At 39.1% G+C, this 17294-nt stretch overlaps 3 protein-coding genes and 1 long non-coding RNA gene across 5 annotated transcripts; 1 reads left to right on the top strand and 3 right to left on the bottom strand.

Moving 5' to 3' along the window:
- Positions 1-78: 78 nt before the first annotated feature.
- Positions 79-1728, top strand: LOC122009238 (E3 ubiquitin-protein ligase ATL4-like). Its single transcript, XM_042565324.1, has one exon. It carries the CDS (start codon positions 260-262, stop codon positions 1322-1324), a length of 1065 nt encoding a protein of 354 aa, XP_042421258.1. The 5' UTR covers positions 79-259; the 3' UTR covers positions 1325-1728.
- Positions 1729-1840: 112 nt separating this feature from the next.
- Positions 1841-4111, bottom strand: LOC122028750 (uncharacterized protein At2g39795, mitochondrial-like). The gene is made up of 4 exons (XM_042587620.1): positions 4026-4111; positions 2813-3084; positions 2312-2670; positions 1841-2236 (listed from the first exon to the last, which is right to left on the bottom strand). The coding sequence occupies exons 2-4, from the start codon at positions 3077-3079 to the stop codon at positions 2077-2079; spliced, it is 786 nt and encodes a 261-aa protein (XP_042443554.1). The 5' UTR covers positions 3080-3084; positions 4026-4111; the 3' UTR covers positions 1841-2076.
- Positions 4112-9312: 5201 nt separating this feature from the next.
- Positions 9313-13351, bottom strand: LOC122028743. Of its 2 annotated transcripts, XR_006124942.1 has the most exons (5): positions 13204-13351; positions 10660-10858; positions 10478-10575; positions 10127-10387; positions 9313-10031 (listed from the first exon to the last, which is right to left on the bottom strand). It is a non-coding gene; the product is annotated as an uncharacterized LOC122028743 (long non-coding RNA). The 2 variants fall into 2 exon arrangements; XR_006124941.1 differs by having other exon boundaries at positions 10660-13351.
- Positions 13352-13411: 60 nt separating this feature from the next.
- On the bottom strand, positions 13412-15938 carry LOC122028731 (nuclear intron maturase 2, mitochondrial-like). Its single transcript, XM_042587598.1, has one exon. The coding sequence runs from the start codon at positions 15863-15865 to the stop codon at positions 13628-13630; it is 2238 nt and encodes a 745-aa protein (XP_042443532.1). The 5' UTR covers positions 15866-15938; the 3' UTR covers positions 13412-13627.
- Positions 15939-17294: the final 1356 nt, after the last annotated feature.

The raw sequence follows: 17294 nt of genomic DNA, 5'->3' as shown, positions 1-17294 counted from the left end.
GATTTTAAATAAATCTAACACATCATCAAATTTTAAATTAATATTTTTTAAGGACATTAATGTTACTTATTAAGTAGACAATATACTAAAGTTTATATAAAACAAAGAATGTATATAAATTCGCTAAAAAAAATAAAATACTATTTAAGGAATCAAAATTTCTCTTTTTTTAAGGGAAAGCAATAGGTGTTTTAGTACGTAAACGGCAAAGTGGTGGCGGAAGTCACCGAAGCAGAAGCATCTTCTATATCCGTATTTAATGCCCAAAGCCTCCACCTGCGCCTCCGCATCCGCCATGGACGGTCTCCCTCCGCCGCCTCCGCCACCGTTTGTTATCGTCGATCCCCTGCCGCTGGCGGTTGATCCGAACAACTTCCCACCGCCCGCCTCCTCCTCCTCTTCGATATCTTTGGGCTCGACGCTTCTCATCATCACAGCCGTCCTCGGCTTCAGTTTCGTCGTTTGCCTCTTCATCCGCCTCGGCCTCCGCCTCCGACGCTCTTCTGCCCTGGTCGCCCCCGCTCCTGTCCTCTCTCGCACCGATCCATCCGATTCCGTCCCCGAGGAGCTAACCAACAAGAACAACAACAACTCGGCGCCGATCGTCTCCCGCCTCTCTCTCCTGGAGCTCAGCTCCTCCCTCGCCGCGCACTCCAAATCCTCTCCTGACTGTGCTGTCTGTCTCCACTCCTTCCTCCCTGACGAGCATATCCGCCGCCTTCCCACCTGCAGCCACGCCTTTCACGCGGAATGCGTCGACACATGGATCCGGAACTCCCCGTCCTGCCCTCTCTGCCGCGCCCCTGTCGCATCTCCTCCGCTTCCGCCACCTTCGACAGCTGCGCGTCACGTCAAAATGACGACCAGAGGAAGCCAAGGGGGAAGCTCAGTGCGAGGCGGATCGAGGAACTTATCTCTCCCCCCTCTTCTGGCTTCGCCACCCCGCCGCCGCTTCTACTCGACCGGATCGTCTATCGCTAACCTGATGGAAGAGGATGTGGAGGCGGCAATGGAGCGAATCTGGGAGCAATCGGACTACGAAGCTTCGACCTCCGCCTACAGGGGGCCATCTCCGCAGAGAAATGAGATCTGGGCGGCCATGGGTAGCGGGGGTAGGAGGGGGAGTCTGATGGATTCCATGGACCTCTCGTCCCTGTCCCCATCCTTCCGGTCTGCGGCGTCGTCATTCCGGCACTCCATCCCGTCGACCGACCAAGACCAAGAGGAAGCCTCCGGCGGCGAAGGGGGGCCAGATTTCACCCGGAATTGGGAGGCGGAGGAGGACCTCCTCTCAGCCGTGTACCAGTGGATCATAGGGGTATAACAGTCAATTCCATACCATCTTCGCTTAGAAGATTCCTTAAACCGTTTCTCCCGTCTGCCTGTAAAGAAGATGCCCACTTCTCCAAGTAAATTACGACAATGCCCTGCCCGAGCTATCTTTCTTAGTAAACAGGTTGGACGACTGCGATCTGAGCACCTGATACCCTTTACAACTACATATCTAGGCACCTTTGTTTTTCTTCTTAATATCGTTCAACGTGATCTATTCCAACTAATTCACTCAGCTCACTAGATTTGTTTCCAACCATACAATTCATCTACTGGAACTTGGAACACTAAAGATACTACAAATGTAATTTCTTATATCACCTACTTCTAACCAACCTAGGATATTCTGTTAAGATGACTAGTATCAATATCAACAAATTTAGTGGCCAAAAAATGCTAAATTTCCTGAAAGAATATGTATATAAAGCAAATGTAAGTGCTACCTTGTTCATTTTTATTTTTTTTTCAATTTTCAGTTCAACTTGTAAGCTACTGAATCTATGACAAATAAAAGAAAGGAGCATGATTCTATTAAGAAATCATGAGAAAACCTCAGCATTGTATTTCTCTCGTAAAACAAGTTCACTGAGCTAAATTGATTATGTCAAGTAGCATCTTACCCGGGAATAAACCATCTCGGAGAAAACTCATACATCCAATTGGCGGTAAAACTTAATAAAACATCATGAGTTTGGGACAGACTATGCTAAATAAAAATGTCTTGAAGAAATTTGACAATAAAATCTACTTTTGGATAAACTGCTTCAAATTGTTCAACCACAGCAGGTACTCACGGCCGTCTTTATTGATCATGTATTCATGCAGAAAGTTGGTTGTCAAGGGAGAAATTCCTCTTATCTCTAGATACTTGTGGAAAGCTTTCTGCAGATTCTCATCCAGATCACTGCACAATAAAACAATGTTTCATCGTTATGACTTAACCATCCAAAATTACAGAATGAGGGAAAGAGATACAAACTTGAAATCAGGTCCTTCGTATGCAAGCATCTCATCATCAGATTCTTTGTTTTCTCTTACAGACATGCTATCAATGGTAACTTCGTCAGGATAGGCAGCACACGAGAACTCCAAACTTGGCCCCTTTCCTTTTGATACAATTACGGTGAGAGGGATGCTAGATTGACTAGGCCTCTCCTCTTGATCATCATCTTCTTCGTCATTGTCAGGTTGATTATCTGGTTCCTCGCCGGTGACAAGGCTAGGCATGGAAACTATGACCTCGACACTCTCTCCATGATAGTTTCTTTTCAGAGTAACAGTGTTCATTCCCTTGTCATCTTGGATCTCAAAAGGAAAGCCAACAGGTATCTCCTCCACCTGTTGAACAGATGCACATACCAAGAACAACATGAATTAATTACCTAAGAAAGTCTCTTTTTTAAAAACAAAAAAAAATTAATAAAATAGTAATAAGACTGGATTGTGTTTCTAAACAATACAATTTTCTGAATTGGCTCACCCGATCATGATCTTCAGACTCCTTAGCGCACTTTATCTCCGAATCAATAACACGGAGGAGGTTCACATCGGAGGTTGGCTTCATTGCATTAGAAGAGAAAAATGCAGCGCGAGGATGAGGCAAAGCAATTCTCTCTGAGATGGCATGCCTCAGAGACAGTGGATGAACAACAGTCAAGAGGCGAGTGTGCGGACTGCTAGAAAGAGAGCGGATAGTGAAATGAGCAGCAGCAGAAGTGGCACGGCGGAAGGCTGCAGAGAACGCCATTGTTGCTGCAGCTAAAAGAACCAGATCATAGAATCAACTATAAGCCTTATAGTCCAGTCAATCTGATCAATCTAATTGTAACAAAAATTTCCTACCGCGAGAAAATTCTATGGCCAAAAGTCTTAATAGCAATCTTAGAATTCTACCACAATCTAAAAAATCTAATAATAGAATAATTATAATTAAGTAAAAATAAACTTCAAATGTCTTTTAAAGGTTCATTCTCCTTTGTACACATAATTTTTCCCTCGTAAGCTTATGAAGACAATTATGAACATATTCTTAATTTTTTTCCTTTCCAATTTATTTTGAAAAAAAAAATAAAGAAAAAGAAAGAAACAAAATGAAAATCTACATAAAAATCAAGAGTTAAATATCGCGAACTGGTAGGCTGCAAATATAAGATTAATGATTTATCAAAAGTAATATTTAATATAAAAAACAGTTATGAAACAAAATATTTGCAAAAATCCTAGTTTACTCAATAAAATCAAATAGAAAACTGCACTTTGTTCATATTGTAGTGAACTAAAACAACTAGCTTGGAATAATATACAAGTGAATAGCAGATATCTCCCTTTCTAACTTGTAGGGGAAAGCAACTATCTCACGAAGATCATATTTTTCTGTTGACAACTCCATAGCAAACGAATCATCAAAATAAGATAACGATAGTTGTTTTGTTTTCAAAATAAAAATAAACACGGAGACATATTTACTAGAAAGTCTATAATCTCGTGAAGATATTACCAGATATTGCACTACTAAGAATCGAGGAACCTACGAAGAAGACATCAAATCATAATGCAAAATAATCAATCAAAAGTCTTGTTTCCATTAGTAAAATCACACAAGAATGTCCGAAAATGATCAAAATATAAGGTTAAAAAACCGTTTGATTCATTGCAAATCGGAGTTATTCAATAGGAAACAGGAGATATCTTACGAGAACAATGATCGTAGTACGATAACGGAGGAGGAAGGGAGATACCAGAAAGGAGCTTTCTTCTCAGTGGAGCGGAGCAAGGTCGCGATTAGGGATGATGGGGGCTGCAAGAAGTCCTAAAATACCGAGCGAGTCCGGATGGTGGCTACGCGCCGCAGCAGGAAGACCGGGATGTGACCAAGTAATGAAATTCGGGATGCCCTAACTCGGGAATCAACCTTTTTCTTTTAATAAATCAACAAACAAAAATAAATAAAAAAACTTAAAAGATTTTTAAAATATCCAAGGAAAAAATATAAATTATATAATAAATCGTGTTTTTTTTTAATGTCATCAAAATTTTGGAAAAAAAAAAAGACTGTTTATTTATCATCGCAGCGGGAAAACCTAGCTTCGGGAAGGGAGGGTGGCTTGGCACGATGAGGGAGACCGTGGCTAGAGAGGGTTGAAAACCTTCCAATGAAAATTAAAAAAAAGTTTAAAGTAATTCGAATTATTATATTTTTGCTATATGTTGGTGCAGGGTGCACCAAAATCGAATTTGAGTTTTGTCGAGAGGACTCGACACTTGGCAGGGAAGTTCGATAGGTTTGAAGGACTGAAGATCAAAGGAAAGTCCTGGTAGATCAATCCGAGGCTAAGCGAAAAGTCCAAATAGGTCTAGAGGACTAATGTTCGGCAGATAGGTTGAGGTAAGTAACTGGAGGAGCGACAGTGAAGTCGTGTTCCGGAAAAAAACATACTCTAGGTTGTTGATCCAACTGAAGAAACCAAAAAGATTTCCAAGTTGAAATCAAGACAGTTTTACTGTTTAATACTACTCATGCATCATATATATTACTGTGCTAACCTTTGTTTTATAGAAATATTATGTTTAACTTTATGTTACAGGTTCGGATTGATCAGTCGATCGAACGTAGGGAATGGTCAACCGAACCAGGCTGACTCAGACCAGAAGTCAGACCAGAGTATAACAAAGCAAAGTCCGGACAAAGCTTGATCGGTCAACCGAACCAGCAGATCGGTCGACCGAACCATGATGGCATGGTAGAGAGCAAACTCGAGCTAAAGCAAAGAAAGAAGCCACGCTGATCGGTCGATCGAATGTGGCAATCGGTCGACCGAATGATTAGTACATTAATGAAGCATTAAGTGTGAATTTCGACGAACAGGGGAATTCACTATTCAGTCGACCGAACAAGGTGATCGGTCGACTTAACCATTAAATGTCATTAATGCCCGAAGATCGGATCTTAGCGAAGAAGGAAGGGAGCGGGTTCGGTCGACCGAACTCGAGGATCGATCGACCGAACAGTGACGATTCTTATAAATGTGAAGCTTGAGGTCCGAGGCTGATAACAAGTCTTCTGCCCACATCAATGCAAAAAGTTCTATTCGTGGTACTGTTCTGCAACACATCTTTAACCAAGCTACTGCCCCGAATAGACATCGACAATCTTCATCTGCATACTTATTCGGTATATTTTATTTTAGCTGACATTATATTTAATTTCATATAAGATAGTAGGCTGTTACTATCTTATACTCTCATTTGTACGAATTACTTCTTTCCGAAGGTTTCAGAAAGAAGAGTTTTAGTGGATTGTCCAACGGTGCGATCAAGGATCGCGAGCCTTGGAGTAGGAGTCAACCTAGGCTCCGAACCAAGTAACTGAAACGTATTTTCTTCTTTCCGCTGCACTACTCATGTTTTTAAACGTTCCAAAAGAAAGAGTTTTTAACGAGTGATATTCATCCCCCCCCATATCGCTTTCTATCGCTTCTTTAATTAGTATCAAAGTCTGGTAACTCTGAAATTACTTAACCGTGTTTCGAGCAATTTTTTTTTTTAAAAAAAATTCTTTTTCTTTAAAAGTGTTTTCTGTAATTCTTAAGTAATATTTTTTTATTCGTTATCTCGCACTGCTAATTCCAAGACAAAAGTCTTGGAGATTTGTGTTCTATCTTTTTCTGGCAAGAATGTCGACATCCTATTAAGAAGAGAGAAACATCTATGAACCTCCACCATACAATCAAGTTTATTTCAATTCTTGGAAGCGAATGATGGAATGCTTTGTATGAAGTAACAATTTTGACAATTGGATTGTACTAAGACAACCTTCTCGAAACTTAGAAGCAAACACAAACATAATAGATATATTAATTAATGTTTTGCCTAATAAAATTTTGTGTCAATTAGAAGATTATAAGAATGCATTCGAGTTGTGGATCAAATTTATTGAGCTTCATGCGACTCCGTCAAGGCTAGAAGATTAAGTAAAAAGTGAGTTCGAATCCGAATTCAGAGAACTATCCTCAAAGACAAATTTAGAAGATTAAGACCAAATCAACTTCATGGCACTAATCATTGAGGAAGAGGCAGACGGATCCGAACCCAAGTTCGACCAAACACTCAAGCCCGAATCCGAGATGGCAACAATCAAGGGGCAGAATCCTACGGAGAATTCAAAAGGTAATATTGTAAATACAAAATTTAAAGATCACATAACATGTTTTAAGTGCAGTGAAAAAGGGTACTACTGTATGATCGGAAAGAACGCTAGAGGAGAGGGGGGTGAATAGCGATCGCCAAAAATTTGATTTAAAATAGATACATAGCGGAAGAATAAGAAGCAAGGTTAACATAACCAAGTTTTTACTTGGTTCGGAGCCTTCGATGACTCCTACTCCAAGGCCCGCACTTATCGAGTGTTTTCGTTAGACAATCCACTAATAGTTCGAAATGATTACAAATTGCAAGTATAAGAACTATATATAAAAATTACCGACAATAAAAAAACTAATTAAAGCTAAAGTCTGGTTGTCGTGGAGCGTAGCAGCGTTGTGAGAGCCTTTTCGAGCACCGAGCGTAAGAGAAGGTTGTTGCGCTTGTTGTTCAAGCTTCAGGTTGAAGGCCTTTAAATAGGTCCATTTTGGGTGTCCGAAATCCTCCGAGTGTCTGGACCCTATGGCGCCCAATCAATGATCAGATTCGCTTATGGAATTAATTTTTGGTGCATGTTCCACCGAATCAAACCTAAGTTTTGATGTTGTCAAAGGTTCAAGTTAAGTTTTATTATGATCTAAAAGTGGACTGAGTGTATAAGTTGTTTACTCAACCGGAAAAGCCCTAGTCGTGACTAGTGGAAAAACTAGCCGATCGTAGAAGCTAGGCGAAAAGACTAAATGGGTACTTGACACTTGGCAGGGAAGCTCGATAGGTTTGGAGGACTGAAGATCGAAGGAAAGTCCTGGTGGACCGATCCGAGGCTAAGAGGAAAGTCCAAATAGGTCTAGAGGACGAATGTTTGGCAAGTAAGTTGAGGTAAACAATTGAAGGAGCGACATTGAGATCGTGTTCCGGAGAAAAACAAACTCTAGGTTGCTGATCCAACTGAAAAAATCGAGAAGATTTTCAAGTTGAGATCAAGACATTTCTACTATTTAATACTACTCATGCATCATATATATTACTGTGCTAACTTTTGTTTTGCAGAAATATTCTATTTAACTCTATGTTGTAAGTTCGAACTGATCGATCGATCGAACGTAGGGAACAGTCAACCGAACCAGGCTAACTTAGACCAAAAATCATATCAGAGTAGAACAAAGCAAAGTCTGATCAAAGCTTGATTGGTCAACCGAACTATGATGACATGGCAGAGAGCAGACTCGAGCCAAAGCAAAGAAGGAAGCCACGTTGATCGGTCAATTGAATGTGGCGATCGGTCAACCAAACGATCGCTACATTAATGAAGCATCAAGTGCGAATCTCGGCAAACAGAGAAATTCGTTGTTTGGTCGACCGAACAAGGTGATCGATCGACTGAACCATTAAATGCCATCAATGTTCGAAGATCGGATCTCAGCGAAAAAGGAAAGGAGCGGGTTCAATCGACCGAACCCGAGGATCGGTCGAATGAACAGTGACGATTCTTATAAAAGTGAAGCTCGAGGTCCAAGGCTGGTAACAAGTCTTCTATCCACATCGGTGCTAGGGATGACAATGGATCGGGTTCGGGTCGGATTCTATATCCTCCATCCCCATACCCATCACGTATAAGATCTCTGATGGGTATACCTATATCCATTAAATGATCGGATATCTTCTATAGTTATAATTTTTCTTCTTTCTATCAAACTATTATCATTCAACAAAAATATATTAAAATTAACAATATATATATATATATATTATAAAATAAATAGATTAAACATCTATATAGTCTCCTCCTAATATCAACAAATTTTTGTAAGTTGATTTTGGAAAAAGAAAATTTTCTTTAATATATGTATATATATTATTTAATCAGGTATTCGGGTCGGGTATCGGGTATTGATAGTCCCTCCATATCCTCCTCCATTTGGATCGGATGTCGGATCCTCCATCGGGTTTGAGTGAAATTATCATCCCTAATCGGTGCAAAAAGTTCTATTCATATTACTATTTTGCAACACATCTTCAAGCAAGCTACTGCTCCGAATAGATGCCAACAATCTTCATCTACATACTTGTTCGATATATTTTATTTTAACTTGCATTGTATTTAATTTCATATAAGATAGTAGGCTGTTACTATCTTGTAGTCTCATTTGTATGAATTACTTTTTTCTGAAGATTTCGAAAAGAAGAGTTTTAGTGAATTGTCCAACGGTGCAATCAAGGATTACGAGTCTTGGAATAGGAGTCGACCTAGGTTCCGAACCAAATAATCGAAACATATTTTCTTCTTTCCACTGCACTACTCGTGTTTTTAAATATTTCAAAAAAATAAATTTTTAATAAGTGATATTCACCTCCCTCTATCATTTGGTATTATTTGTTATACCATTTTCCCGTTTAATAAAAGAATAAACTTAAAAACGGAGGTGTAAGTGTCACATTTTAAAACGGTAGAGATGTTTTTAAGAAAGGCGAACGTCAAAGGGTAAAATTAAATTTCTCAATGTAAAAATTTTAGTTTTCACAAAACAAAATTTAAATAGAATCAAACTTGACGATTCACTTACAACCCTCGATTAACCATCACAGTTAGATATCCTAAAACAAACAAATAAATAAAAATTCTTAAAAGTAAAATGAGAATAAATATGTATTTACTGATTTATGGAAATAATTCCAATATAGCAAAATGAATATATTAAAGATACATAAAATAAATATTTAAGAAAGTTGAGAAGAAATAATAATTATTATCTTTGCAAAATGCAAACCAGTTTTTTTTTTTGCCCTCCAAAGATTCAAATCAATTTCGAGGCCTTCAACCCCAAATTGAAATTCCCTCATGTTTGTAACCTTTTTCAAAACGTCGTAATTCCCTTGTAAAGTTTGGAGATTGGTGCAGAGGTTAAATAGTCACTCATGCTCTGTTTACTGGGATGGATAGATGGGCGAGGGAAAGGAAAGTTTTTCACGGGAATTTTTTTTTAGTGTTTACTTCACCATGGATTATTCATCTTGTTTACCTCTCCTCAAACAATGGATGGACGGTTGACGAAAACGTCTGTGGATTCATTTTGAGGTATTTTTTCATCCCCTCAAAATCGGATCCTTTGCTGCAACTCCGATTCCGACCGCCATCCCAACGTTGCACGCCTCTTCCATATCCGTCGCGGCGCTACCCCGGCAAGATCTACTTCATGATGGAGAAGCAACAATCAATGAAGCAGCTCCAGTGGAAGTCTCTCTTTGATGATTTCAAATCCGGTTCTGCCTCCCAAAGCTCCAAGTGACTTCATATCCCCCTCATCAATCTCGCTCTCTACTCCCTCCTTCGTCATGATTTCCCTACTCACCTCAAGCCCCAATCTCATGCTTGCGAGCAGACGGGCAGCAAAGGGCTCACTCGCTAGGAGACAGGCGGTGAGGGGCTCACTCGTGAGCCGTAGGGCTGCGGGGGCCTTGGCCGCGAGCCGAAAGGCCTTTCCTTCCTCAACCACACTAGGGGCTCAGCACAATGTCCACTGTAGCTATTTCTGAGCCAACATCCGCCATAGCCGCTTGCCCTAAAAAAAGGGGCAAACATAAAAAATCATATTTTTATCTGTTCAATGTGAGTTGTAACCAAGAAATCAAGGAGGAGGATTGAAATTGAAGCTACCTAATTGTAGATTAATCTGCTCGATATCATCCATCTCTCGTTTTATCGGCAAGCTTTAGAGAGTATAAAAGAAATAGAGGCAGACAAGAGGCAAAATCCAATGGAGACAACTACAGGTAGTTGACTCTGTTCCTCATGGAAGTTGAAACAGCGGAGGTGGAAACAATGTTTAGATTTTATCGGAGCGGCTATGATCCATGGGCGTCATCGCTGCCGGAGCGCCGACAGCCTCTCTAGCTCTTTTTGCTTCATTCGGCGCCGCTGTTGCACGCAATCCATCTCAAATCGTAGACAGCGAAACAGAGAACAGAATCACAAATCAAAAACCAAAAGGAATAAACTCTTCCTCACCTCCATTGGGTATCAACACTGCATAAGGATGAAAGAAACCAGGCGCCGATGGCTGCAACTCCATCTCCCTGCCATCAGTCCATCCACTGAACTCCAACCTAAAACTCATCAAAATCCCACCTTTAACATAGGAAATCCTCCAAATACTAATCAAGATCACAGGTTTCTCACAAAGGAATCACCTATCGATGAGCACGAAGTCATATACAGTTGAACCGATACAGAAAATGCTTCATTGCTAGACAAATTCTTATGCTGCCAAATTTTAGAAATCCAGAAGAAACAAGAAACTACGTTTAGACATTTCGATACCGTACGAACCATGCTGCTCCTGTACTTCGTTAATTCAAAGTTATGCCACTACCTCTGCTAGTTTAGCAGCTGAAAAGAGATAAAGAGGTAAGACAGTCGAGTAAGAATTAGAGATGAATATTGACATTTGAACTCTGGTCTCAAATCGTTTTTAGGCCTCAAAAAGAATTCTCAAGGGAAAACAGAGTAAAAGAAAGTGTTCTGTTTTATTTGTGCTCTTTATATGATTGATTTATGACAATCTCCGAAGCAGTGTGTAATAAAAAAGAAAGTGTATGCTCTTAAACCACCAACTTCAGCAAATATATTGGAGTTGCTCTTTTGTTATCGCTAGACAACAAGAGACCTTCCACTAAGCTAAAACATCAACAGGACGAGCAACCATGAGCTTCTTTTTCATCATCTAAAACAAAGAGCTATAACAAGCATAATAACATTAGGCAAAATAGCATCAAGTGCCTGCAAATTAATGTGGGCACATGAATCATATACTTGCCTTTCTCACCTTTTGGCTTTTCTTGCCTTAATCAACCACATACAACTAATGAGAAGAGACTACAAAAACTTATCAATTATTTCTTTTCTAACTAAATATTTCTCAAAGGTATCATCAAATTGACTTGTAAGGTAGGAAAGGGCAAAGAAAATGGGTAAACAAATATAAACATACGACCAATAGATTATGTGGTTAAGCACAGAAAAGAGAGAGGCAAGCTTTAGGTAGCCACATTTGACTTCTAAACGCTCCATGTATCTGGTCCACTCAAGATGACTCTTGCCTAGATAATTAATCAGCAAAGTAGATCATTGATCAACTTAGATTTGTCGAAAATTATTCATATACATCATGTAAAAATTGATATTCAGGCTTGATACGTAACACTGCATATAAAAGCATACACTAAGGTATCATTAACACCAGAGCATAGAAATACATAAAACACCTTTATTTGGACATGTACAAAATTTAACTCAAAAAATAGACATTGTTTTAAGAAAATGATCTTTACCTAATTTGCATAGTTGAAACCAATAGAAAATCACTAAGTCATGAGTATGAAAGCCAACCCAACTATTCTAATTAGAATATTAAATACTAAAAAATCAGTTACCTAAATGCTTCTTACCTTATAGAATGACAGAACCAATAATATTCAGTATGTAAGTGGTGCATTGAATCAATCCTTTATTTATCTTATTTGTTAATGATATTGTGCTAATGGAAAAAAGTGCAATAGATTAAATTCGAAACTCATTTCTTAGAAAAAATTTAGCAACTAAAGATTTATGTTAAGCATAATTAAACCTGGACATACAAAATGTAGTTTCAATAATAAAAAAAAAGGGTCAGAGAATAGTGAAAATGGACAGAGATAAATGTAATAGCCTTCAATATCTAAGATTTGTTGTGCTCACAAGGTGAGCACTGTAAGATATAGATATATATAAAAAAGTAGCAAAGCTAGAACACTAAGATGGATGTGTAATATTACTAAGACAAAAAAAAGAAGATCGATACGAGGGAAATTATGTGCAGCTCTAATAAATTAAATGAGAAAAAAGAATTAAGACAATATCAACGTTTACAAATTTTTTTCTTTTACTTAGAAAAGTTAGATTGAATTAAGTTGAATGAGTGACAGGTACAGGAAGAGGATAAAAAGGATTTTAGAGTGAATATTAATTGTAGAGTTCAAAGAGAAGGATAAGATTCATAAAGCTGACAATGAATATTTTGGACTAACACGACTTAATGTGATGATGAGTGGGGAAGTGAATGGAGCAGCACAATGCCGGAAAAAAAAAGGGTGTTTCATATGGGAACTCTTCAACGTTTGCTCTTGAGAAATTCCCTCGAATTCCATGCATTACATATGGCATTCTTCACCGCAACTTTCACCAATAGATATTAGATAGAAATCTTCCACAACATTATTTTGAACAAAGTTTATTCACTAATGTACACTCCATCTTACTACTTATTGTAATCGTGTGCCTAACATGATTAAACATAGTTCAACTTTCCTGATTTAAATTTCACGTGATGCTTAGTCGAAATTCCAAACTTCCAGTAGCCCTTATTGGAACAATGGCACCAAGCGAATTTTGCTTTCAATAAACTAACTACAAAAATCATGAATCCTTTGTTTCCACGGCAATATCAATGTGGCTCTAATGATTAAGTTATCATTTCATCCATACAAGTCAGGATTTTTTTGAAAAGTTAAAAACAAAAACCATAGATATAAATATCTATGTTGCTAGAAAGAATTGGAGACTTGAGTATATTTCCGTATAGTGTGTAAATGCCATCTATATATAACATCAAAGTCAACTAACTAAACTATCATACAAAGCAATGATACTTGTTTATGTTCTTGCCAATCAATGATGAATAAATTAATCGAACTTACATAATTTGGAGTCCAAATGTGAAATGACAGCACAGAACATCACTAATTGAACCACACACCTTTTGGCCAAACTTTTTTTTCTGAGCATGCATTTAATAGAAAGACCCATTTGGGTGTATAAAGTCAAACTCAAACTAGGATGTTGGAAGCAAGGTTTTTCCCAAGCAACTGGCATAAGGTATCCGTTTTTTTTTTTTTGTCAACCTTCTAAAATGTATTCGTAAAGGACCCCCAATATACAGCATAATCTGATTATACAGAGAACTGGTTCCAAATTACTTCCACTTGATATGTGTTAATCGCTTCAAAATGTGAAGCAGCTTTCATGGTGGCCTGTTATTTGTCCGTTTTTATGTGATGCGTGATTCACATTTTGCTCTCTCCGCCAATAACCAAGTTACCTTCATCTATGATTTCTTACTTATCAAATTTGTGCTGCCTGAAGAGATTCTTGTCTCTCTTCCTCAAAAACCGTCTGATCCTTCATTTCAGTACAAGTAGATCCCAGCAATTCTTCTTTAGCTCTCTGGGTATCACTCTCCCCCAAGGGAGGCAACATAATAGCATTCCTTTTATAGTTCCAGACCAGCAGAGAAACAAAATCTTGAGGCGTAGAAAGCCCCTCCTCCCTAAGGCAAGATCGTTGATCCTCTAGAGTCTTGGGATCCAGAAGCCTAATGTATTCCAGTAAAACCTTCTCATGCTCTGGCCTCCACCCAGCAGGAAATGGGGTATAATCTGTGTCGGGAACCAAAGACATCCGAGTGTACTGAAGACCATCAATTGAATCCAGGAGACCCATTCTCAACAGGTTCAGATACTCAGGGGACTGACCCTTCTTATCCTTCAAAGGGCGGGCTAGATTCCTTGATGCAATCTTGTAGACCTTCGCTCTAGACCGCAGTTTGTACTTAGCAGCATAGAGCTTGGCTAATGACCCCCTTATGATATAGGAACAAAAGTTCACAACCTTCTTGCGGTTATCTGCATAACGATACCACTCCGCCATAGTTTGCAAGAATTTATTCATCTGTGCATTTGTGTGTGCTTGTGTTGCATGAAACATTTTGAAACAAGGTTGCGGATCAGGATCCCTGTCTCCTTTTAAGAAGTTCAGCTTCCTGAACTGTCTGACGCATTGTCTCAAACTTGCTGTGACTGACAGAAGTGTTCCTACACCTTTTTCACTGATGATCTTCCCCCCAGTTGCTGTGTACCTAAGTGTAGGATATACTACTCGCCTGCAGAGTACATGATCCATAAACATAATACCCTTGGTGATGTGCTCAATCGGGAGATTCTCATTATCAAGCTTGAGCTGATATCTCTGATCACAAAACTCAATTAGCTGTTTCCTTAGCACTGCAGCATCTGCTCGAGGACCCCTAACTCCAACCAAAAAATGACCAGCATAGCGAATATAGTCCATTTTTCTGGTCTTGTCAGGCCCGCTAGTGGGAACAAACTCTGGCCATGATGTGTTCCCGTGCTCAGCATCATCCCCAGTCCATATAACATCAGACTTTGAGGGTTGGTAGAACTCCTTAATCTTCTCCTCCATCCATCTGTCAAGCTCATCTAGATACACATTGGCAAGTAATGAGCTTAAGACTCCACAATGCCCCCAATTTGGATTCTTTTCAGCCTCCGCCGGAGCAAAACCAAAGAAACTTTCTAGCCAGTACGGATCAGGCTTGGGCTCGTCCTCGGCCAATACCCTCTTTTTCTGATGCTTCCTACTTTTTTTCTTCTTCTTAGCAATCTCCTCATCGGTGGGGCGACCAATTATCACTGGGGCTGTTAGGGCTGATTTAATCAAATCCACGACTTTTTTATCCCTAACATCCCGGATCAACGCATTGATGATCAATCCAGGCTTCACTCCATCAAGAATGGTGCTGACGTCACCTTTGATGTACCATAGATAACCGGCAAAGCTTCTTCTGATCGTCCGGATAGCAGTGTGAGCATCCCGTCCAGGGCGAAAGGCAAAAGATTTCTGGGAGAATCGAGCTTCATAGATAGGCTCAAGGATCATGAGAAGGACTTCCTGGACAACACGGTCCTGGAAAGGCGTAGGCTGCGTAGAGGTGAGGAGTATACGGAGCTTGCGCTTGGATAAGGTGGTTGGATCAGTGGTGTCCCGGGGCGAACGGAGAAGGAGATCAAGGCGGGCACCCCAGCGGAAGCGGCCGTCGAGGACGGCATTGCGGAGGGCGAGAAGAGAATGGAGGGCGGAGCTAGAGACCGAAGATTTGGGAAGGTACGAACCGGTATCGTCAGCATAGGCCTTTTGGTAGGCGAGAACCCAGAGCTCAAAGCGGCGTAGGATAGGGGTGAGGCTGGTAGCAGTGGCGGAGGGGTCGCGGAAGCTGTCGACCCAGAGGGCGGAGCAGATGGAGATGGGATCATCACGTAGGAGGGAGGAAGGGTCGTCGGAGACCGTGGAGAGAGATTCCCACTGATTGCGGCTGCGATGGCTAGGTAGAAGGGAGGGATTCACTGGCGGGGGCGGGGGCGGGGGCGGGGGCGGGGGCGGGGAAGCGGGATAGGCAGGAATCCGTCTAAAGGAGTCCGGATGGCGAGGAAACCTGGAAAATGAGTCGGCGGCAGAGGAAAGGAAACGGCGGTGGAGACGGAGGAGAGAGAGGCAACAGTTCATGGAAGGAGACGAAAGGTCAAAGGCCGGAACCCTAGGAAATGGACTCGGTTCGGAGACTCTTTTGTTGCAGGGTTTTAACATTTATCTCTCATTTAAAATACTTTGTTTAGGGAAAATTAAAATGATAATTAATTTTTACTTACTTAATTTAGTAAGTTTTAATTCGATAAGTTTTAATATTTGTATAGCTATTTTTTTAAGACATTTTTTTTTAATTTGAATCAAATCGAGGATACAAAAATTAAACCGTAGAAATAACATTATTACCTTACTGGTCAATGTGGCAATGAAATTATAATATGGGTCGGTTCAAATTGAATTTCATTATTAGATTATATTATTATTATTAGGGTTTTGTATTCTATTTATTAGCTATTAAAAATAGATTAATCTTTTTCTTAATTATTTAATCTAACTATATAAATATCATATTGAGTAACTTTTTTTTATTAAGTTTGATGTTCATAATAAAATAAGTCATATTTTTTTCCTTTTAATTTTTACATGATATCAGCCGTAATGACCTACATCAGAATGCTTCAACAACCATCCTTACTATATCAGAATGCTTTATGAGAACCTAATTCGTATATACTTGAGTAATTTCAACAGTTTCTTACTTTACAGTCTTCTGCCAATTACCATGTTAGTTTTCTCTCATATATATTTGTCATCGTCTGATATTTCAAGTATATCTTTATCTTTATGGATTTTAAACTCTAGTGCCTCCTATTATATGTCACCTAATTTATTATTTTTTTTTCTCGTAGTTCATCTATATCTATTGTGACTGTTGATGGTACTCCTACGTCATTAGTGAGTGTTGGTTCAATTGTTACGTCTTATTTATCTCTTATTAATGTTTATTATATTTCGAGTCTTATTTTAAATTTTATTTCTATTAGTCAATTATATGATCAGGATATTTAGTCTCTTTTTTTTCCATCTAATTGTTATATTTAGGACTCACGATCTCAGAGACTGATTGAGACAGGTCGTAAGTAAGGAGAACTCTATGTTTTAGATCAACTCAAAGGTTAGATGTTGTAGATTTGAGTGTGGATTTATCATCTTTTCGTTTGAGTTGTTTATCTTTTGATTTTTATTTATAGCATTCTCATTTAGGTCATGCTTCAACACCTTGTTTGTAGTTTTTAACTTTTACAAGATTATTAGGACCTTTAAAAAGTTTTAATATTTTTTATTGTAGTGGTTGTAAACTGACCAAATTTTTTATCTTACCATTTTATAAAAGTCTTTCTTTTTCTTCTGCTCTATTTAATCTTATACATTCTGATATGTGGGGACCCTCTCCTATTCCTACAAAAGGGGATCAAGGTATTATGTTTCATTTATTAATGATTCCACTCATGACTCTTAGGTCTATCTTATGAAACACGGGCCTTAAACTTTAGAGCTCTTGTGAAAA

The sequence above is a fragment of the Zingiber officinale genome, chromosome 1A (genome assembly GCF_018446385.1).
Source record: "Zingiber officinale cultivar Zhangliang chromosome 1A, Zo_v1.1, whole genome shotgun sequence".
NCBI lineage: Eukaryota > Viridiplantae > Streptophyta > Magnoliopsida > Zingiberales > Zingiberaceae > Zingiber > Zingiber officinale.
This window is presented reverse-complemented; position numbering and strand designations above follow the sequence as displayed.

What these genes read in the sequence shown, in the direction of transcription:
- LOC122009238 (XM_042565324.1), top strand. Translation starts at nt 260, where the DNA reads ATGCCCAAAGCCTCCACCTGCGCCTCCGCATCCGCCATGGACGGTCTC.
- LOC122028750 (XM_042587620.1), bottom strand. Translation starts at nt 3,079, where the DNA reads ATGGCGTTCTCTGCAGCCTTCCGCCGTGCCACTTCTGCTGCTGCTCAT. An exon ending in AGTCTGAAGATCATGATCGG is followed by an intron (nt 2,671 to 2,812) that starts GTGAGCCAATTC and finishes TCTGTTCAACAG; the next exon opens with GTGGAGGAGATACCTGTTGG. An exon ending in TACGAAGGACCTGATTTCAA is followed by an intron (nt 2,237 to 2,311) that starts GTTTGTATCTCT and finishes TTTATTGTGCAG; the next exon opens with TGATCTGGATGAGAATCTGC.
- LOC122028731 (XM_042587598.1), bottom strand. Translation starts at nt 15,865, where the DNA reads ATGAACTGTTGCCTCTCTCTCCTCCGTCTCCACCGCCGTTTCCTTTCC.